Source organism: Gymnogyps californianus, chromosome 23 (assembly GCF_018139145.2).
Source record: "Gymnogyps californianus isolate 813 chromosome 23, ASM1813914v2, whole genome shotgun sequence".
NCBI lineage: Eukaryota > Metazoa > Chordata > Aves > Accipitriformes > Cathartidae > Gymnogyps > Gymnogyps californianus.
In genome coordinates, this window is record NC_059493.1 from 532883 (window position 1) to 555624 (window position 22742).

The 22742-nt window shown below is 49.5% G+C and overlaps 2 protein-coding genes across 2 annotated transcripts in view; both read left to right on the forward strand.

Moving 5' to 3' along the window:
• The window catches only part of CDS2 (CDP-diacylglycerol synthase 2), a 161575-nt gene that overhangs the window by 27270 nt on the left and 111563 nt on the right, over window positions 1–22742 (forward strand). The gene's annotated exons all lie outside the window — the stretch shown is intronic.
• Window positions 1428–21620, forward strand: ARHGAP25 (Rho GTPase activating protein 25). The gene is made up of 11 exons (XM_050910287.1): window positions 1428–1488; window positions 6835–7028; window positions 9262–9349; window positions 9758–9877; window positions 12551–12758; window positions 15268–15400; window positions 16389–16462; window positions 17037–17158; window positions 17929–18128; window positions 18646–19229; window positions 19821–21620. The coding sequence occupies exons 1-11, from the start codon at window positions 1428–1430 to the stop codon at window positions 20029–20031; spliced, it is 1995 nt and encodes a 664-aa protein (XP_050766244.1). The 3' UTR covers window positions 20032–21620.

The window sequence follows — 22742 nt, forward strand, 5'->3', positions numbered from 1 at the left end:
CGGCAGTGGAACATGTGAGCTGGGGATCTCTGAGCTGGCTCCAGTCACTGCTCAAAGCAACAAATACATTTTTCAGCTGGGATTAACCCAAATGAGCCCACCAGGGCCCACCCTGGCTGTGCTGCAACCGGGCAGTCAGCGCGGGCTCCAGCTCTGTCCCCGAGAGGCACATCCTCAATTTACGCTATGGCACTAAAAAAAAAAAGCCTTTGCAAGCGGCTTGATGCATCCCAGGGCATGACAGCTCGGCTGCAAATCAGAATGGGAACCGGTGGCCGCATCCTCTTTCAGCCCCCTGCACTCCCCACATCGCTGTTTCTTCTTCTGTTCAGGGCAACTTCCCTCTCCACAAGGCCTGGGCTTTCCCAGTATGGGGGGGAAACAGGGGCTGGAGCCCTCTGTTAGGCCTTCAGGACACGCTGCCATGTCTTGCAGCCGCCCTTTTTGCTCCATTTGGGTGTTTGTGAATGCAACAACCCTTCCTTGCATTTATCCTGTGTCTCAAGAGCTGCACCTCAGCCTAATTGCACTGCAGGCTGCTTTGCAGATGCACAGCCATTTCTTTTGTGGAAAAAGAGCGTTAAATGACATGGAACAGGATACGCTCGCTGTTGTGAGCAGGGGAAGGGGCTTTGCTTGATCCGGTGGTCCTGATGGGGTTTGTGCCCACATCCCCTGGCCCTCGCTGCTCTGATACCCACAGCCTTTCCTCCAAGAGCAGCCTCATTTCATCCCCATTTTGCTCGTACCGCTGTTACAAAGCGGGTGTAAAAACCTTAAATCAGCTGTGGGGACTCTACAGCAGTTGCAATAAGAAAATGCAAGAGACATCCACGTTGTCCGGGCCGTGCACACAGGGATGCATTAGGACATTCAGAGATGCCATCCTGTGGCATTTGGCCATGGCCACCTGAGCCACAGCCTGCTCTGCTTCGCTGCTGAGCAAAACATTTCCCGAAACTCTGTGCTGGGCCGTGTCCTTCAGCGAGCAATTTTCTAGTGCACCAACGGCACTGAGAAGGACACCCACTTCCTCAAATGCAACGAGCAGCGCGCAGAGAGCAACCCCGGGCAGCCACGTTTCGGTGCAGGCTGGGGCTGGGCTGCTGCGTCTCCGCATCAGCCAAAGGGGTTAGCAAAAAGGGGAGCAAAAAAGGCGGCATCACCTCGGCGTCGTCGGGGAAGCAAGACGAGAGCTTTGCAGGAAAGCAGGGCAGGAAAGTACTTTTATGGGGTTGTTCACAGCCGCTCTCAGAGGAGGGAGGAGGAAGTACGTTGGCAAATCAACCCTTGCCGAGCCATCACTCTTCGTGGGGGGGATCGCACCCCAGGCGCAGGATCCCCACGGGACTATCAGAGCTTCATTTCAGCCTGTCTCCTAAGCAAGCCCCCCTTGAAAAAAAAAAAAAAGCCACTCCTGATCCAAAATGTCCCTCAAGCTGCCACGGAACTGGGATTTCAACCTGAAAATGGATGCTGCAAAAATAGGTACTGTGACTGTTTCTTTATGCCCTTCTGTTTCTGCTTCAGCCTTTCAGGTGCAAGCCGGGGTCTGCTGGGGTGCCTGTGGCCAAGCCCAGCAGTGATTTCGGCTACGGCCCAGACCCGAACCCGCTTCTGGCCTCGGTGGGGGGACCTGGCCCCCAGCTACCGCTTTCGAGACAGCAGATGGTTTGCAAATGATTTGCAAGAAGTGATTTGCAAAGTTGTCACCGAGGGATGATGCTGTGGGAGCACGGCCAGGGCTGTGGCTCTGGGGCCGGAGCAGCGGCTGGCTCTGTAGGGATGGGAACTGGGGGGCCTGGCAGCGTGGGGCTGCCACCCAGCCAGAATCCAGGTTTGGGGGGATTTAAACCCCATGGGCTCATTCTGCTGGCACAAGCCTTGCAGGAGGTGAAGTGCAGGCCAAGAGGCGGATGGAGCAGTGCAGGCTGGAGGAAGCAATCTCGCTCTTGCTCAGGTTTCTTCGCCCACCCCGACGTCATTGGTTTCCTCTCACCAGTGGTAAAGAGCCCTCTGATGCCCATGCCAGGCTCTGTGCCACAGGACAGCTTCACTGTGTGATTTCCTGACTTGTCTCCTGCCTCTGCCCAGGCTTTGCACGGCTCTCCTCCGCCATGGGATCCATCTCCAGCATGAAAACCACTTGAGAACGCCTTTGGGAAGGAGTGAGGGATCCCTACGGCAGGCTCTGTGGCCAAAATATCATGGTGGAGCCAATGCCTGCTTTTGGGTCAAGCAACCAGGGAGGGGATTTGGGGGCTCGTGCACCCCTTCCTCGACCGCAGCATCCTCACCCCCAAATCCCCTCCCTGGTTGCTTGACCCAAAAGCAGGCATTGGCAACTTGATTTCTCCCTGCAGCAGAGAGATTTGACCAAGGTTGTCTCTGCGGTGCTGAGCTCTTCCTCCCCGCACCTTGCGTCAGCTTGCAAGGTCATCCTGGCTGGATTTTCTTGCAAAGGCAATTTGGACTTCTACCCGAAGGTATTTTCATTGGGGTGGCCAAACCATTCACTTCACACAAGGCTCCAAACAAAGCACCACCGGTGTCCAGCAGCCGCTGCTGTGGCTTGGCTTGGTGATGCACAGCGATGCACAGGATGAGACCCTGGCTGGTCCAGAAGCTTGGAGGCGGACAGAGGAAGCAGTGCCATCACCTGTACTCATCAGCTTGCAGGACAGCGGTGGAGAAATCCCCGCATAGTTACGATAGAAGCATCCTGGATTTCTGCATTGCCCGTTCTTAGGATAATTAATATTTTTTTGCACAGAGGCTGCGGAGCAGTGGGTAAATTCAGTCGGTAGCTCAGAAAAAAAGGCCAGGGGACACTGAGCGTGCTGGCTGCTGGGAAGCAGAGAGGGTGGAGATGGGACACAGGCTTGAAGCTGTGTTGTTACCAGGAACTGATTTTTTTTAAGAAAATCTGCTTGTGATGAAATTCTGGGTGGTTTTGCAGCTTGCGTGAGATGGGGGGGCAGTGGGGTGTGTGCAGAGACCTGAGCATTGGGGCACAGCTCGGTGCATCGACTCTTCTTGTGCTTCAGGGTTTCTGGCTGCGGGGACCAGCCGCTGCCGTCTTCAGGGGTGCAGCAGGGATGTGACTTGCATGTGGAAAATAATTGCATATTAGTCACCACTGCCCTCACTGGCTCCTCCCGGCTTCGGGACACTTCCCCCTCCTCGTCCCCAGGCGTGGCTGTGGCACAAGCAGCTTTTGTAAGCCCCAGAAGAGCGCGCCAGCTCCTGTGTGCTTCCTCATGCTGAGAAAAATGCAAAGCTATTTATTTCAATGAAGGAGAAAACTGCATTTGCAATTTTCATTGCAAAACCTATTGTGGCACTTTTGCTTTTACTGGTTTTTATTGCAAGTACCCGACGTCCCTCCTGCGGGGCAGGAGCAAAGGGGATGGCAGGGAGGGCTCTTGCCCAAGACAAGGATTTGGGGCAGGAGCCAGCGTCGCTGTGGATACCACGGTGGCACCCAATGCAATTTCTCCTGCAAGTCACACTTTGGCAGGGCTCCTCTTTTCGGGAGCAGGCAGCAGGACACAGGCACCCTGCTGCAGCCAGTCCCCAGGGCTGGAGGAAGAGCAAGGATGTTTCAGAGGAAATATTCAACTTCAGAGGCGGTTACCGCAGGAAACGCTTCGGGGGGCACCACATTTGCTCTTAGTGGCTCTGTTCTGCCCTGCAAGAGTGGCAAGGAGGAGCGGGGCCAAGTGCGGCAGGGATGTGTTGGTGAAGGAGGAGATGATTGCAAGTGCTGGACCACCCTGGTGAGAGCCAGGGAAAAAGCTTCGCCCCCGCCCCGCGTAAAATTTTCAGCTGGTCGTAACACGTGAGCTGGGCATCACACTGGCCACAAAAGGTAGAAACTTGGAAAAGTGGTAAGGGAGGGAGCCGCAGCCTTGGTAGTTCTGGTTTTGTGAATGCACAAAACTTTCCACTGGGCAAAACCAGCCTTGCTGTCTGCAAAGCCAAGCCCCTCACAGCAGCTCCCTCCCCACACCTCCGCACGAGCCCTGTGGTGGCGACGGCGGTTGGGGACTGCTCGCATCGTGGGTAAGAAGGATCCTGCAAATTTGGCCTTAAATGAGCCTAAAGTACAGGGAGAGCTGTCTCATGCACAGGGAAAATACATCTGCATGTTCACACTGGTGCATATGTAAGTGCATGAACATGGCTAAGCCACAGCTAAGCACAGGCCTCCAGTTGCACCTTGAGTCTGGCGTTTCAGGAGGGCTGATGCTAAAGAAAGGGGACCCAAGTGTACCCCTTTGAATGCACATTCCTTATGCACCTGGTAAAGGCTGCAAAGAGGGAGAGAATAAACCTTATTTCCAGCAAGGACCAGGCAATTTAAGCTCAAGGCTGAGAGCAGGAGGAACCCCTGGGTAGCAGTGCCTGCCAGGTTGCTTCCTTTCCATGGTGCAGAGCCCTGATGTAGCTATGATGGGCTTAGAGGGAGAGCAATATCTCCGATAAAAGGTAGCAAAACATTGCATTTTTCATAAAAGACACGATTTCTCCTTCCAAGCCTTGTGCTGCTGGAATATCAGCACTGCTGGGCTGAGCTGAGCTCTTTGGGAAAGGCTGAACACGGAGCTGATGGATGGAGATGCATCCCTAATTTCCACCCGTTTGGGCGTGAGTATGGACCCTGCGAGCTGCATTGCAACAGCTTCACTTCAGATTAAGCCCTTGTGGTCATCGGTGCTTGGTACAGAGACCTCACTCTGCAAATGTTAGTGCTAATTAAAGACAGCAAATATCAGCATCCCTGTTTCAGCGAGGGGGAGATGAGGTCCTATGATCAGATAGGAGAACACACAGCAAAATTCGGGAAGGCATCAGAGTGTTGGCTCGTGGGAATGCTGCTTTCTGCAGAACGGGGCTAGTTTGGAGCCAGCCCACTCGGGATTTGCTCTTTGGTGATGGGCTGTGGTTTCTGCAGAGCAAAACATTCGTGGGAGGCAGGCAGCGCCCTGCACCCAGTAGCTTCCATGCTCCCGGCGGCTGCTCCACCCCTGCGGATCATTCCCCAAAAATCCTCAGCCCTGAAGAGTTGGCGGCAGCCAAAAGACATGAAGGAACATGATTTATGGAGAGGAGCGATGCTGCTTGCGAGCAGTTTGCTCAGAATCATATTAATATTTATGAGATTTGAGTAATGCAGATGTTTTGGCAAAAAACAAAGAAGCTGCCCAGAGCTTGAGGTGCAATTTGGAAACCCCATTTTGGTTTTTTGCATCAGAGTAATCGCCAGTACCAGCATTTTTCAGGGGAGCTGGCAGGCAAATCCCTTTCGAAGGTCCTTGCTTATAACCACATCCTCTGCAGGGGGCATCCCACATCAGCACCCATTGAGATACAAGCAGCATCCTCACTGCACTTCGAAGGCTGATTTTTGGATTCACAATCCTTTTCGACTTTTTGGGACGTGATTTGCAATCCTGTGGCAGGTTTGTAGTGGAGAGGTGAGCTCAGAGTGCTCTACCCAAGCCTGACTCCGAAGGACAAAGGCAAAATGCAGCGCGGTTTCTTGCTCCAGGGGATTTCAGAAGGGGAAGCTGGGCGCACTTTTGAACTGCAGCACCCCTGACCTCTGAAGCAACTGCTAACTGCTCGGCACTGAGTGCAAAATGTTTTGTAGGCTCATGCTCTCTTTGGGTGTCAGTGCAATGGGAGCACCCGCTCAGGCGTGAGATGCCCCCAGTCCCAAACATCACAAGGCAGCGGCGGGTGATTTTTAGTTTTGTCCTTTTTTAAGCTTGTCCTTTGCACTCAGGTCTACGCCAGGGTTCATCGACACTCATATCTAACGCAGCTTTTGCAGCTCTCTGCTCCGCTGACCAGCTCGGGGGAAAAGCGGGCATCTGGGGGCAGAGATATGGGGCCGCCGCAGCTTCCCCCATCCCACAGCACTGCACAACACCTCCCTCACAGCCCTGGCTCAGCCTGAATGCCCTCTGCCAGCAAATGCTGCTGGGCTCGGGGGCCCGAATCCTGCACCGCCCTTACCCGCAGGACCCAGCCAGGTGCCGTCAGCTCTTTTTTAGCAGGGGAGACATAAGACCTCAGGAAATCAGCATGTACAGAGACCAGTGAAGCTGAATTCCCCTGGAGTCATGTAATTATTTTTGCCCTGCGACTATAAATGCTAACTCTACCCAGCTGGGTTGGCACTGGGGTCCTGCAGTGCCCGGTCCAGAGGCAAAAATCCCTTCTGGAAACGATCCTTCCCAAGGCATTTACTATCACAGAAGCATTTAGAGATGCCACAGGGGCATGCTGCCGGTCCCTGGCACAGGTCAGTGGCACCAATGGGACTCGTCTATGCGACGCAAAGAGGAGACAGGGGACACTGCCCTGCCCAGCCGGTAAATCCACACTGGCACTTTTTTCCCCCTTCGGAGACTTTCCAATCCCATTGTGTGAGAACTGCCCCATTGGGAACATCAGGCAACGCTCTCCCAGAGTGAAACTGCAATTTCCAAACAGTTTTTTTCAAGCCAGGCTGGGTCATTCTGCTATCGCTGCTGCAGGCTGTTTGGGGTGGGTATAAAACCCCACACACTCCCATTAAAAAAAAAAAGCTAATGATTTTCTTCTCACTTGCAAGACAATTACTCCCACGCAGGAAAAAGGAAGCACACACTGACAGATACTGCAGCCACTTCCTTTAAAAACTCTAGCCAGTTTGCTCAGCACAGGCAGAGGGGCAGAGAGCCGTTCTCGCTGTTGTAGCTTAAATCGGCCCTGGGGACGCAGGTCTGCTGGCAGCTCGTCCCCGTGCATCCCCGCCAGCCCGTCCCTCTCTTTCCTTGGCAGCCCGCTCCAAGAGCGTGATGACCGGTGAGCCAGCGGGCGCCCGGCCGGCCTCTCCCAACCCACTAGAGCGGCCCCTGAAGATCGGCTGGCTGAAAAAGCAGCGCTCCATTGTCAAGAACTGGCAGCAACGGTACTTCGTGCTTAAGGGCCAGCAGCTTTACTACTACAAGGATGAGGACGATGTCAAACCACAGGTAGGACAAGGCCGCTGGGCTTTGCCAGTCCTCAGTCTCCCCCTTCTCGCAGCTTTCCTCCTCGGGAAATGGTTTGGGATGGGTCCGCAGTAGGGTATTAAAGGAGTTTTCTGCCTCTGGGCAGTAACAGAGATGAGATATCCTGATCAGGAGCTTCATCTATGCACTTAAATTCTTAAAGTGCCTGCAAACCCTGCTGGGGCTTGGTCTGTCTGTGCCCAAGCAACGGCGTGCTGGAAAAAACCCAACAGTTACCAACTAGAAAGTTGCTATCATTGTCCAAGACAACAGAAACAGGCTGGGGAGAAAAAGAGCTCGGTACACCACCATTTTTGTGAAGGCTGGTGCAGCAATGGGTGCGCAAGATGACAGGAGCTTTGAGAGAGGTTTCAGCCACGCAAGTGGTGGAAAAGACATCTTACAGGATGCTTTTAGGAAAAAACAAGCAGGACTTTCAGCATAGCCTGGGTGTGAGGATCTGCCCAAGCCTGACCTCATGGCAGGGCGGTGGGCTGGACAGATGACAGCGAAGGGCAGCTGCTTCCTTAGGACCTCTTGCCATGGGAGAGGGCAGCTGGAGGGATAAGGAAAGGAAATCTCTCTCTCTCTGGCTTCTGGGTTTGTATCCCATCCTGGCCCAGCCCCATCTTTCGCAGAAGGCTCAGTGGTGCGGATGCAGTTTCTGTTATTCGGCTGCCGCCCTGGTCTGCCCTGCCCGGCCAGAGGAAACCGGCCCCGCTGCCTTTTCCTCTAAGGGAAAAGGTTTGAAATCTGCTGAACGCTCCGGTGCATGTCAGTTCTGATGCTTTTTGAGATCCTCAGGAGAGCACAACGTGTGCCCAACCCTTTGCACAAAACAGGAGTGTGATCATCCACTGAGGCATGATTTAAACCTCTGCACCAGTGCCCAACATTCGCAGCCCTCTGGCAGCATCCTCCCATCTTCAGCCCCTCTGGGTTGCAACAAGCCCTCTGCCTCGCCCATATAAACCATCTCCTAGGGTATGCATTGTAGTACACTTGCCAGGAAGAAATCAGGTTGTTTTCCCAGTTTATATGGATAACTTTTTAGTTTTTCAACCATTTTCTCCATACTGTAGCTTACTTTTTGAATACCCACCATCTTTTCCTTGTTTTGAGAAATTTCAGGGAAAGGTCCTCTCCTTTGCCAGATTCTCTGTACAAATTGTTACCGGTAGCAAAACTAATCTCAAGATAGAAAACGCTCGTAAGGGGAAGGCGATCAGTAGATCCTCGGGGTGAAAGCACAGGGCTGAGCCCAGCGGGATCCAGGTTCTATTTCTGGCTTTGCCCCGTTTCAGGGGTGACTGGGAGGAGCAGTCTCCCCAGTTGTAAATGGGAATGTAGAAACAGAAAGCGCTGTAAAAAGCTCATTGCCATTCATGGCACTTTTGGCAGCTCTCGCCATGACCCTGATGCACCATCCTGGGTCATTTCAAGCCTCTCTGATCCCATCAACGATTCTGATTGATACAGCTGCAATTCAGGCTTTTGGAGCGCTGACGGTCCTCGCTGCTCGCAGGAGCCCAATGGCTTTCAGGAGGCTGAAATCGCTGAGAAACTTCATTTCTGTGGCGCAGCCTGACTTCCTGCCCCGGGAGGCCTCCGGTGCTGACTCACGCGCCTGCTTGGCCCCCACGTGCCTTGGCCGCTCCCCACCCATCCCCTCCAGCGGGGACTGAGCTGCCCGTGTTCGCCACGACAGTTGGGGAAAGGAAGGTCCAAAAGAAATGGCTGTTTTCCGCTTTGCTCTTTTATTTCCCCTCCCTTTTCTTCTTTTTCTCTACCCCTCTCCTGCAAACTTTGGGTTTGGTTTTTGGGTTTAAGTGATGCTGTGTTAAAGGAACAGTTTTCCTGTTCTGGTGTAGCAGAAACAGGATGCCTTTGTGTTTTGCCAAGTCCCTTCTCCTTTGTACTCTCTTCTTCCACTCCCAACAGGGGCTAAAAAAACATGAGAAGGGAGGAAAAAAAGGAAAGAGCAAAATAACCAGTTTTCTCATTCTGAGAATCACTTCATCAGAAAAACTGGCATTTAAGAAGTGTCCCTTATTGTTTGAAAAGTCATTTTTAGCATATATATATATATACAGGCCACTGGCTCCTGCAATCTGTTTGAAAGAAGGACTTCGATCCTCAGTGCTGACACATGGTAGTGTCAGCCTTGCAGAGGTGGGACGTGAGTATTTGCAGCTGCTGCTCTGCTTTGTCCTAGGGCTGCCTGTCTCTCCAGGGAAGCACCATCAAGGAGGTGGCCAGCAACCCAGAGGAAGGAGGGAAATTTATCTTCGAAATCATCCCAGGTGAGGATGCTTCACTCCTCTTCGCTGCATGCTTTTGGGCCCTTCACCCAAAATCATCTGGGCAAGTCATTTTGCCAGTCCTTTTGCTCCCACTTCAACAGCGCTGCGTCGCACATGAAAACTAATGTCTTGCTTTCAATATTCACACGTCAGGGCTGGAGGAGGGCCCTGTGTCAGTGCCCATGTCCCACGCTGAGAAGCCTTGCCAAGCTGCAACGTTAAGCAGTTTCTGTTCCTTTCTTGCGGATCTTCAGTAAGGATGAAATGCAAGAGCGCTGCTTCATTTCACAGCCAAACAGACATTAATGGGGAAATTTGGAGCCAAAAGCATTTAGCAAAGAAAACAACAAGAATGTGTCTTTTCTCCTCCAATCCTCTCTATAAATGATGCATACATTTTTTTTGCAGGGGTCTCTGGAGACCAGAACCGGGCAGGGCAGGACACCTGTGTGCTCATGGCTAATTCCCAGTCTGAGATGGAAGAATGGGTTAAATCCATCCGACGAGTACTGGGGTCGACATCAGGAGGTAAAAGGGAGCGGGGACAGCTCTTGGAGAAGTGATTTCCTACCATCTCGTGGTCTGCAGTACTTTTGTGCGAGGATTTCAAAGCTGGGCTCATAAATCCTTGAAACTGGAAAATGGAGCTGTAATGTGACTGTAACTTGTAATGCCTTAGAAACCTGCTCCTAGACTGGACCCTGTGGTGTTGGGTCTGCTGCAAACATGGGCAGTGTTAAGGAAATGGCAGCCAAGCATGAATGAAGATTTCTGGGCTGCTTTCAACCTCTTTTGTGAACTTCCTCATTGACTTACTGACCCCAGAATACGTTGTTCTTGAAAACAACTCCTACTCAGGGATAAAGCATTGAAAAATCATGCCTTTCACCTGCTAATTTCCTTGCTTTGCTTTTCTTCCAGCTTTTCTTGCTCAGCCCAAGTCCCTCCGCCCCCATTTTCTTTGCAGTCTGCCTTGGCCACGCAATCACCCTCCTCACGCACAGGCAAGGCTTGCGGCAACAGGATCCTTGCTTCCAGCCCGCTCGGGCATGCATTTATGCCATCACAAAATTGTGGTCAGGGAAGTATAAAACATGAATCAATCAGAAAGGAGCACACCATAAATTTGCCACCACAGGCGAAGGCCGCAAAGGAAGCAGCAAAGGTCACTTCAGGCACTTTTCCTATAAGGATGAACTCTCCAGACTTTTCCTATAAGGATGAACTCCTATAAGCAAGATCCATCAATGAAACAGGGCTGGGAGTCTCTTTAGCTCTCTTCCAAAAGAGCATTAACCTGGATGGTCATCCTGAGCCTCTCCTCCCTCCCTCTGTGCTTTGCCCTGGCTATTTATATAATTTTTTTATAGGGTCCATGCCCTTCAGCTGTATAAGACAAGCATGATGGAGCTCTGGTCTCCAAAAGCTCCTGTGTTAATATAAATCACAGCAGTTCAGAGGCAAGTAGGCACTGCCAATTTGAGCTCTTTCACTGTGACCCTGCCATAGGCACAGATAAGCTTCACCTAAACGGCGACACAGCTGGTTTTCCTCTGCAACCCTGGTGTTTTCTGCCTCTGAAGTGAAACATGCTGTGCCCTGGGGGAGGCAGCATTACTCATCTGAAATTAGGATTGCACGAGCCAGAAATTTTCAGGGCATTGCCCCACCTGGCTCTAATATTTAATAGCAACTCCGCATCTGATCCTTGCTTAAATTTAGGAGGCTGCCAGTTTCTTCCAGCTAGATAAAGTGACCTTATATGATAGAAAATGTAAATTTATAGTAGTACAGAGAGCCCTGTGGATAGCAGAAAAGTCAGGTACTATGGAGCTGCATTTTATGTCAATACACAGGTTAACAGACCCCCGAAACTTCACGCTTTAGGTTTTTGGCTTCAATGCAAGCTGAGGCAACACGTGCTTTTAAAGCAACCCACTGCACGGTGGAGGTTTTGGCCAGAGCCCACCTGGAAGCAGCCCCATATGATCCAGTTAGTTGTGAGCTTGTTGCACACCAAAAAGCAGAGCAGCTGCAAAGTGTGAAGCAACAGCAAAGCACCTCCAAAATCTTGGAGGGGTTTTGCAGGGCTGGCTGCCACCCTACAATGACAGCCGCCTGCCGAGTGAGCTGGCATGGGCATCGCATTCGCCCCGGGGAGGTATCCCCAAATTAACAAATCTGCCAGCTTGCAGTTAAATAAGCAATTCATTATCAGCTACCAAAGCAGAGAGGCAAAAAAAAAAAAAAAAAAAAGCTATTTGCTTTTACTGTGCACAATGACAGGTTTATATGCATTATTTAAAAGCGTAAGCGAGTCATAAATGAAAAACCCCCATGATCGGGCAGGTGCTGACAAGCCTTGTGGTTCCAGATGAGAGTGTTTACTTGCATTTTCCTGGTCTGGAAGATGCACAGGAATTATTTCAGCCTTCAGAGCATGAGGTGAACACATCACAGGCACTGCTGGGGCAAAAATATGGTAGAGGACCATAGGACCCTTTGCCATTAATATCCCAGAGCCAGTTCGAGTTGGGATTTGTCTGCTCTTACCATGCCCCAGGCTCCGAGAAGGAAGAGCTGGGACGCAGGCTGCTGCCTTCCCACCTTCGAGCTCTTCTTTTGCTGTGAGTTCAGGAGGAAAAAGCCATTGCTCCGAAGGAAAGGTACCACCCGCTGCAAAACACTGCTCTTCTTTGCACAGGGGAGTTTCTGGAGGGTGAGAGGGGAGGGGAGGGGAAAGAAAAGCAACTAAATCAGTAAGACTTCCAGATCCAAATCTCTGCAAGGCTGCTTTTCTTATTTCTTGGTGGTCTCCTGTGCTTTCTATATCCTTCAGCTTTGTGTGTTGAGCTTGCCTTCTCTCCCTGTGCCCTCACATCAGCCTTTTTGCTGTTGCTGTCTCCCTCTGTATCAGCACCCTGCTCCAAGGCAGGCAAGCGGCATGGCAAAAAACAAGGCTCACTGCTTGGTTTTAATCATTTTGAGAACTGTTAATTATTTGGAGGAGGAACAAGGTTTCATTTTGCTATTATTTCTTTGGAAGAAGTTCTGCTTTCCCCCAGTTTGCAGACTTCTTGTAGCTCCTATGCTATCAGAAAAGCAGGTACTGCTGTCACATTTGCACCTGACGCACTTTGGCAGGTAACGTGCCTTTAGCAAAGCTTTTGGGCTCCTCTAACCTCTCTGTTCTTTCCCTAGTGGTGTTCGGCCAGCGCTTGGCAGAGACCATGGCCTATGAACAGAAATTCGGGCAGCACCAGGTCCCCATCCTGGTGCAGAAGTGTGCTGAGTTCATTCGGGAGCACGGTGTGAGTGAGGAAGGCATCTTCCGCCTCCCTGGCCAAGACAACCTGGTGAAACAGCTCAGGGATGCGTTCGACGCTGGGGAAAGGCCATCATTTGACCGGTAATGCTGGATTCCCCCTCTCCTACTCAAGTAGGTCTCATACACCCAAAAATCTGGGGAAAAGCAGCCTGCCTAACCCCCCAGAAAGCCCAGCAGTGCCCTGCAGGAAACTTGGACCCTCCAGAAGGGCTTGTCAAGGAGAGAGGATTCAGCAGAAACCCCAAATGGAGGCAAAAGCAGAATCAGAGCGTGCCGAGATGAGATTCATGGAAATAAAGGAAAACATTTAGGAAAATCCTGGCCCCACACAGCAATTATCATTTGCAGGAGCAGTCAAGGAAGGAGGCAAAGGGAAGAGCCTACATTGCCCATCAGCTAAGGGCAGAGGTTTAGAAAAAGGAGAGCAAGTAGAGGATCACAAACAAGCTCAGAGAACGCCCTAATGCACACAGCAGATGTTATTTCTTTCCCTGCCAGCCCATAGCCATGATATTTTCCTCCTGTTCCTTTTCCCTACACCACCACACAGAGATGAGAGAGAGATTTTGGCTGCTGCGTCCTCCTGACGCCCTTCCTCTGCAGGGCTAAGAGGAAACGGCAAACTCCCTAAAGCTGAGAGCTGCCTGTCCCTGCCCGTAGGTTTCAGAGAGGCTTTGGAGAGAGACATTTGCTACTGCTACCTCTGCTATGCCCTGTGCAAAATGAAAGAAGAAAGGTAAACCCCGGTGCATCCCTTTATAAAGCCCTCCCTTGATAGCTCACAGACCAGCTGCCCTGCAGCGGGCTGGTTATCTCCAAGGAGGTTTCCCACCCGTCCCCACCCCCAAGTCAGAGTTTAACCCCTTGCTTTTGGGCCCGGTTGCATGAGGCATTGCCCAGCATCCCCTCCTCACTTGCGCAGGCTGTTCTGGGGCTTTACCCGCCAGTTTGCACTGCTGAAAGCAATGACCCCTGTGCTGGGATAAAGGAAAAGTGGGTCCTGCCTTTCCACAGCACCTAAAGTGAAGCTTTTTGGTTTAATTCCTGCCCTGCCCTGTCCATCATAACCGCGACAAGGAGTGCCCAGGCTGCTGCGTGTGTGTGAAGGGCTTTGTTACTGGCTATGGTGATGCCCCAGCTATGCAGACGTGGAGAGCTGCCCCATACGGCATCCCCTGAGCTCTGAAAGCCACCAGCAAAATCTGGGGTGCCTGTGGGAGGGAAGCACCCAAAACCAGGAGCTTCCCTCGACTTTTGTGCAAAACAGTTTGCCTAAGCGGGGTGCAGGGGCCTCGCCTCTCTATTCGCAGGCCTGTCCCTAACGGCAAAACTTTTCCTGTGTTTACCCAGCTTTATGCAGCTTTGTTAGGAAAAACCACAGCACTTTCACCTAAATAATCCCTGTGCTGTGCAAGGTAGAGCCACAGCTGCTCCGGGAGCGTAAGCATCCCGGCCGTTGGTTTTGCAGCTGAATATTTCTTGCTTTCTGGGTGCCAGAGTCCTGCTGAGAGCTTTCCTGTTGTAACCTGTACGGGGGTCACAGGAAGGTGAAGCCTTTTTTTGTTCTTTGCAGAACCGTGTTTTGCAGTGGGGCATGGCGAGGGAGTTTGGCCCTTTTCCCAGCACCCTGCAATGTTAACCCTGTGCCGCAGGGCTTGGTATGAGCATTGCTTTGCTGATCTCAGGGTGACTGCAACCCCCATGCACTTCAACCAAAACATTTTCTTAGCAAGGAGGAAGGCCAGTAATGGGGTTTCCAGTGACCTGAATGCTGCAAGATGTTGGCTCGACCTTCAGTGCCATCTTCACAGCCTGTTTGGGTTTGCACAGGCACGCTTGCACGCACAAGCACGGCAGGATTGGGTGGGGAGCGCTTAGAAAACTGCCGTTGCAGCCCAGGCATCCAGGATGCCTAATGGTGTGTATTGGTAGGCCCTACAAAAATACAGCTCTGAAGAAATTCCTCTATGGTTAGATGCATTTGTTAAAAATAATAGTATTTTAAAAGCCCCAACCAATCCTAAAAATAAATGACCTGGGGGATTTTTGCTAGAAGTTTATAACAGTTTAGCAACTTCAAGGTAGGTCAAATTAGAGGCTTACAATCTTGACAGTGTCCTTTTGACATAATGTAAACTATATGGTATGCAAAGCTGCAAACATCTGTCCCGGCAGAACATCTTCAGTAATTGCTATTAATCTTAAAAACCCCAGGCAAGCTTCACCAGCTCCGCACAGAGCGGGGAGTGCCTGCCAAACATGTGAACGCCAGACAATATTTGCATGCAAACCCTCATGAGTCAAACGCAGGCTGGGAAGGCTCAGCCCGGGTATGAACACTGGGGACCTGCCAGCCCCACAGTGGGGAAAATCTCCACCAAGCATTTATTTTCCTGCCAGCTGGGGCCATTCCCTGGCTTGGGGTGCCCTATGGATTCCCCCCAGCTTCCTTCGGCTTCCCTATTTATATCTCTCTGTCTCCTGCATCTATACACAGAGCTTAAATATAATCTCATGCTCCCGGAGCAGGGTAGGGTTTGCTCACTAGCTGGGTCCGAGTTTCACGTGAGTGGCTCTTTGCGCGTTGCAGGGATACGGATGTGCACACTGTGGCCTCTCTGTTCAAACTCTACCTGCGGGAGCTCCCCGAGCCAGTTGTGCCCTGGATGCAGTACGAGGATTTCCTGCTGTGCGGTCAGGCGCTGGATGCGGATGAGAGAAAGGTAGAGATGCATTCGTTTCTCTCCTTCTGGCCTTAAAATTAGCTGTGTTTCAGCGCCAGGGCTTTGTGAGCTGGAGATGGCAGGTGCATATTTAGCTGTGCATTATAAGCTGTGTAATTACTGAGCTTTGAAATCTAGGGAGAAAAAAAAAAAAAGAAAAAAAAATAAAAAAGAGAACATCCCCAAAGCCAGTGGGGTTTCCCAACTTGACAACATGGGTTTATCCATTTTAAAGCTTAAATTTCTGGAGCAGATCTAAGAGCTGCTCAGCACCTCTTTTCATTGAGCCCGTGCAGCAAACAGCGAGCGTGAAAACCAAGAGAGGAAGGAAACACAACCTCCTGCAGCCTCCATCAGCCCGAGCTGGGAGCGGAGGTGGCGGAGGGCTCTGGGTGAGACCAAGGAAGGAAGTGGGGATTTGCGAGAGGGAGAAGTGAGAAACAGATGGGAACTGTCTTTTCCTAACTATATATTTTGGTGGAAAAGAAGCCTCCCCACTGCAAAAAAACCACTCACGGATGCTGTTCCTATACACAAAAAAATAAGGCAGATATCCTTGGTAGCATGAGCTCTGTGAACTGCAGTGTTCGGCCCTATATTTCAAGGGCAAATGTTTCTTGTAGGTTGTTTCACTTCAGGATCTTTGGGGTTAAAAATGTCCTAAATGTTTATATACAAGAAATGCAAGGAGATTAGGTGTGATCAGCTCGTTCTGAAGAGCTCATCGCACACGTGCTGGGCTGGAGGGGACCCTGCTCTTTGCTGCTGTGGCAGCAGCAGTGCTGGGCAATGGGTTGCCTCTTCTTGCTGAGCACTGTACAAGAACTTCTCCGTGTCCATGCTTGGTCTGCCGGAGAAATGTAATTTCCAAGGTGAGCAAATGCCAAGAGGTGAGACCATACAGGGATGGATGGAGTGACCAAGAGCCACTCTTGAGTGCGTATTTATCTGTGAATCTTTATAGAGCTATTTCTTAACTCGCATTTAGGGCCATCAGGAACTCCTGAAGCAATTGTCCCTCCTTCCCAGAGACAACTACAACCTCCTCAGCTATATCTGCAGGTCAGTCCTCTGCACAAGGTATAAACAGCTCAGATTTGGTGTTGGTGAGTAGAAATATCATCCCAAAGGCTGAGGCTGTTTCCTCTAGAGAGAGCCCTCTTAAGCCGTGTTTTGGTTCCCCTCGAGGCACCAGATCCTGACTTTTGTAAAGGGAGAATTTCAGCCACGGCGATAAACACCTTGACAACATCTGAGCATAAATGCCTACCCTAAAACTCACTTACAAATCCCTGAGAATTAAAATCAAGTGTAGTTTTTCTAGACAAAGCCTCGTGCAACAAAACTGTCGGGTTTCACCCAGCCTGGGTGGTTTTTCTCTGGTTAGAGATTAGATGGGGGTTTTCCCTTCCTCTTTGATTTTTTTTTAGGTGAGCAGCTCATCACATGGTGGTTTTTCTACTGATACCAGCAAGACCAGCTCCAGTTCGCAGTTATAAGGCAATTATATGTTTCTGTCCTTGGGACTTAGAGGAAGAGCTGGATGGATTAATCAGGATTTTATACCAGTGGGTGTGTAAGGCTTTTTGCAGTCTTCCTTCTCTGACTTGAAATATTTGCCCTTGGATTCTGGCAGGTTTCTACACGAAATACAGTTGAACTCTAGCGTCAACAAGATGAGTGTGGATAACCTGGCAACAGTGATTGGAGTGAACCTCATCAGACCCAAGATAGAGGATCCTGCAATTATTATGAGAGGTAAAAGGGACTCCTGGAATAATTGGCATAGGAGCTCCTGATATGCTGAAATACTCAGTTGCATCCACGAGCTTGAAATTAAAAATTTTCTACAGTAGACCCATGGATATAAGCCAGACACGTGCCTGAGCACAGTAAGTACAGCAGGGTAGAGTAAAGCCACGTGTTAGTTAGGCTATAAACGTGTTTATGGCGACAAAAACCCCTTAGGAGATGCACTGTGTGTTCCCTCCATAGATTTCAAACAATTCAGGAATTTGGTGAAGTCATCCTTCTTTTGCTTAGAGCAGGAAAGTGTAAAGTTCTTCCTAGAGAAACAAAGGAAACTCAGAGAAATTACTGTTTAGCTAAGCCAAACTGTAATCCTGTGGGCAAGGACAGATGCAGCAGAACTAATGTAAGAAATATTTTAAGGCCAAAGACTGCTCTGCTCTACAGACATCACATACAAATGGTCCAGATATTCATACGCCTGTTCGTATAACTGATACCTGTAGTTTGCTTGTCGAGCCAAAGAAGCACAATTTGTGGCTTGGTGCAGCTGAGCAGACTCCCGTCTTGGTTGCTCCATAGTCTACTCCTGCTGTGCTGGGGTGATATAAAAATCCCTCCCTTTATTTGGTTTTATGATCCTGCTCCTTGTCTTCACCTGCTTTTCTACATGCATCTCCATTTTGGACACCAGAAAGACCAACCAGAAAATGCAAGTGTGGGTGGAAGAAAGCCCGTCGCATTCGGTTTGGTGCTGACAGATCTCTAATTTCTTCCAGGCACGCCACAGATCCAGAAAGTGATGACTGTGATGATAAGTGACCATGCAGACCTCTTTCCCCCATCCAAGGATGTGCCGCCCTCCCCACCTGCCCAAAAAAATGACAAGAAAGCCCCCATCCCGCGCAGCTCCGTGGGCTGGGATGCTGCAGAGGACCCTGCGGTGCCCAGGGCAGAGAGCTTGATCCAAAAGCAAATGGTAAGGCTAGATCCTCAGAGAAATAATAAAATATAAATTTAATAAATGCGTGATTATTTATTATGGGACCTAACAGGTCAGTGAGCCACTAAGAGCACTTGCTATTAATAGGGTAAAGAGCTATAACTGTCATCCCTGGAATATTTATATCAGGAAAACGTTGTAGATAAACTTTCCACTTACCTGTGGAAAATCTACTGGTCTGGGAAAAATGAAAACTCCTGAAGTTTTTTAGCTAAAAGGCAGAATAGAGGAAGCCTTTTCAGTTCATGCTGGTGAAGTGAAAACATTGAAGATTAAAGGCTTTTCTTAGAAAGAAAGAATCTCTGCAAAAAGTTCTTTTTAATGGAAAACATGGTGCAACCCAAAATAATTTTTTATGGAAAACTTGTGGCCATTCCTGTCAGCCTGTCAAAATGTGCCTTTTGTAAATATTGCCGTCACAGCAGTCGCTGCAACCTGTCTCTGCTCACAAAGCAGGACGAGGCTGTCCTAATGCCATGGGTCTATTTTACAGAGAGATGACCTGAATTCCAGCAGTGCCCCTGGACCAGCCGCGAGCTCAAGTGCACCCAGAGAAGATAACGGGTCCAAAGATACACTGGGAATGTGGAAAACGCAGTCAAGGAAAAGAACTCAGACTTTACCTAACAGGAAATCTTTCCTGGCACCTGCTTCTCTGGGGGAGAAAGGCAGCAATGACAAAAATGACATATTTGGCAGTGACTTTTGGAAAAGCTCCCCTGGGAGCAGTATGCGCTCCATGGTCCCCGACGGACATAAAAGAACATTGTCTCACGATCTTTTTAAGCTGCTCGACCTTCACCGGGCTTCGACCTACGATAACGTTCCTACCTCCCAGGCAGAAAGCGGGGAAGGCAGCGGCTCCAGCCCCAGCCCTTCGAGCAGCGGCTCTGATAAGGAATTTCTACCCTGCTCCAGTCCCAGTCATCAGCCAAAGGAAATAGCCAGTCCCACCAGCAGCCCTGCCGAGGTCTCCAAGCCTGATCAGGAGAGCAGGGAGTTCCTGCAAAACATGATCCTGAAGCTGGAAAAAGAAATGGAGGTACAGAAAAATGACTACGAGGAACAAATTAAAAGGTAACACGCTGCAGAGTGCTGCTTTCTGGAGAGTATGAAGTCTTCAGCTCATGTTATTACAACACTAGTATTGCACAGATTTATTTACTAGTAATACTATACAGTATGTAATAGTAATGACTAATGATAAAACACAGTATTATAGTAGGCTATCTAAAAGTCAATGCTCATGTGCTGTACTCTCATGACATAGTTGCTAATGTTGTATTACTACAATATTAATACTCTATAGTTCTTATTACATCATTGTATGGCACTGTAATGTTTCTGCAATAATTACACTGTCATAATTCTTGTTATTACTACCATATTGTACCATTATACTATCCAGAATTCAGTAGTAGCATTATTACGTTATTAGTTGTAACCATCAGTGTTATATAGCTTCCCATATTGTTATCATATTATTATATATCATGTGTATTGATTTATTGCATCGTGTTATGTGGCCATTGAGGGTCAGGGGATCAGGACAGCACCTCTGGCTTATTTTATTGCTTAATGACACAGAGGGCAGACACCTTAAGAGCCAAATGATGACTTCCCGGCACTCTTCGATCCAATTCTTTCACGCTCTGTTTCTCTTTGCAGTCTCGAGAAGGAAAACTATGAAGTCTGGGCCAAAGTGGTAAGGCTGAATCAGGACATTGAGAAGGAGAAGAAGAAGTCTGAGGAACTGGAGCTGAAGTTGATGAACGTGGAGCGCTTACGGAAGGACATGGAGAAGAAAAACAAGATGCTTGAGGAAGAGATAAAAAACTTAGCTAAATCCACGAGCAAAACTGATGCCAAAACCAACTAGGAGAAGACACTCAGCTGTGCACAGACATAAAATGCAGCCGCATGAATCCATAGGAATTGCCAAGCAGGTTCAGAGCCAGGGACTTGTATCGTCCAGTGCTCTGCTACTGACCGTGGGCTAGTTCGGAGGAAGGAGCCCAGAAGTCAGAGGCTGGTTTACGCTCTGAAACAGGAAATTTCAAAAATATTCTTTAGCTTTTTTGGTGTGGTTTTTTCCAACTCCTCTTTCAGCTGCTCAAGTTACCTGTAGAACAGGCCAATACTTCTTGCTGCTCAATCAGAATATCTTGCACTCAGGAGTTCAGGTTAAGGACACGTTATCCCTTTACAAAAACAAACCAGCAAGCATCCCTCCTGCCAGCCAGCTGGCTCCTTGCTGGAGATAGCCACAATGCTTCTGAGTGGATGAAAAAGTCCATAAATCCTGGATCCGGGGAGACATAAAGCCCCAAGGTCTGGGGTGGCACAGCCCGTCACGCAGTGTGCCTGGAGGGTGGGCTGCAAATGCTGTCAGCACCACAGTTGAGATGTTCACATTAACACATACAGTTGGTTATTGCTCTTATAGAGCATGAGAAGCCCAGACAGCCCGTCGGGTCCGCTGAGAAGAAGTCTCCTGCAGCATCACTCGCTGTGCTGTGCCAGACTCATCAATATCAAGGCTCCAGGTATAAAATCGCAATATCACAAAAACCTCTTTAGTTAAGTGACTGTTCAGTTATTTTAAATCACTGTTCCTTATAGCCATGTGTATATAAATCCAGCACAGCTGCTGACGAGGCTTTGGAGAGCACTTTCACGCATCCATACACGGAGCTCTTTGTGCAGAGGGAGTCCATCAGCAACTTTACCTGGTACAGAAAATGGGGCTTCTGCATTTTCCCTGACGGACAGTTTTCAAAGAATAACAGATCTGGACATATTTACCACCTCCGCTTTTGTTTTTCATCATTTCATCAGCGCACAACAGAATTTCCTCAGCCATCTTGGTGGAAACCTGGGTTTGCACCCCGACAATAATGCTGGGTCTCTCCCTGTCACTTGCTGCCATCAGCGTAAAGACTATTTGGACCCGAAGGTCTCATGGTGCCAGTGTGGCTATTTGTAAACTTGTCTGCTTGTTTTCCCACTGCCTGCCAGCAAGTCGCCCTTCCAGCAGTACCATGACGCTGCTGAAGCTTTTGGTGTAGGAAAGAAAATAACAGGACTCTGCAAGAAAACCTTTCACTCTTCATTTATGTTAAGAAGGGGGAACAACACCACAGAGCCTCAGCCCAGCCTAGAGCCTTCATGGGAACAGAAAAGGGAAAAACACAGAGATCTGCAGGAGTTTTCAAGCAAGACGTCTAGGACCAAACACGTGCCTCTGTGCCACGCATGGTGAAGTTAATGCAACAACACTGGTTTACTGCTACTGAGGACTTGGCTTTGTTTATACAAAAGTTCAGATCAAGACAGGCTGCAGACCTACTTGGCAGAGCCTGCAAAGAAAAACGAACTGGTGAGAGAAAGGGACACAGAGGAAACTATGTGAAAAAAGGGGAGATGGGAGTGGGAAAATGTTATTAGAGAATAAAAGTCAATATTGGATATATAGCACTTGCTGCTATCAGCCTTGCTGCGGGGAGGACTCGTCTAGCCCTAAACCTGAGGCCAGACTCCTTAGTCTCAAACTTAGATTCACTTTGGTGTATTGAATCCACCTTTGCTCAGCTGTGGATATAAAGTACCAGTAAAGGAGAGGTTTATGAAAGTTGAGCTGCATTTAAGAACCGACCCATAAATAGCTCATTCGACCTATAGACTCTGCCTCCAGGTGGTTGTCCTTTCCATAGGATCCCCAGAGACTACACAGCTCCTCACTGTCCTGCCCACAAACCTTCACACCAGGGAATTAAATGTTTCTGGAGGCCTGCATGGGGTTAATGCATGGGGCTACTGCAAAATCACAGTGCCTTCCAGAGGACCCACAGCCAAGGTCCTCTTCTCTTGCAATGATCAAATCTGATTAAAAAGTTTCAAATCTGATTAAAATGTTTCAAATCTGAAACTTGGTAATTTAAAATCTCAGTGAGGATCACAGTACCCCTTTACATTGGATCAGCGGTGCTGGACCTGCTGGTGCAGAGCTCCGCAGCCCACGGCCTTGCAGAGGGATGGGCATCACAGAGAAGAGCCCCAAGGAGGACAGTGTGGCCTCCACCGGGCTTAGCCACCGTCAAAGCTGAGCTACCGAAACCTCACCTTCCCCATCACTTGCATTTCCTACATGCTACAGCATCCTGAGATGACACGTTTCTTGTCTCCCAAAGTCTCTTTCAAGCACGACTAACACCATTGGTGCTGCAAGTCAAAGTTCCCACCATGCACCTATGGGACCCACATCTTCCCGACACTCAAATCAAGAGGTTTTCAAAGTGCCTGCGAGATGCATTTTGCCTGCCATCACTTCAGAGCAACTGTTCCCGTTCACGATTCTTTTCTGTGATTTCAGATTACCTTGACAGAGCTGCTTCAGTGTTTATTTAATTTTTTACCTTTACAAGGAACTCATTACTAATCTGGGCATGAGGCTCAGGAGTCATTTAGGGAGAAACTTCTCCATCGGGTCTAGGAGGAACGTCGTGAACATCTGGGCTGGAAATGCCACACGCTCCTTTCTGCAGAGATCAAAAGTGTGAAGAGGCAAATAATTCCTTCACAGCACGCAGT

Coding starts and splice junctions, on each gene's coding strand:
- ARHGAP25 (XM_050910287.1), top strand. CDS start 1,428: ATGTCCCTCAAGCTGCCACGGAACTGGGATTTCAACCTGAAAATGGAT. Junction 9,350..9,757: donor TATCTTCGAAATCATCCCAG/GTGAGGATGCTT, acceptor TTTTTTTTGCAG/GGGTCTCTGGAGACCAGAAC. Junction 19,230..19,820: donor TACGAGGAACAAATTAAAAG/GTAACACGCTGC, acceptor TTCTCTTTGCAG/TCTCGAGAAGGAAAACTATG.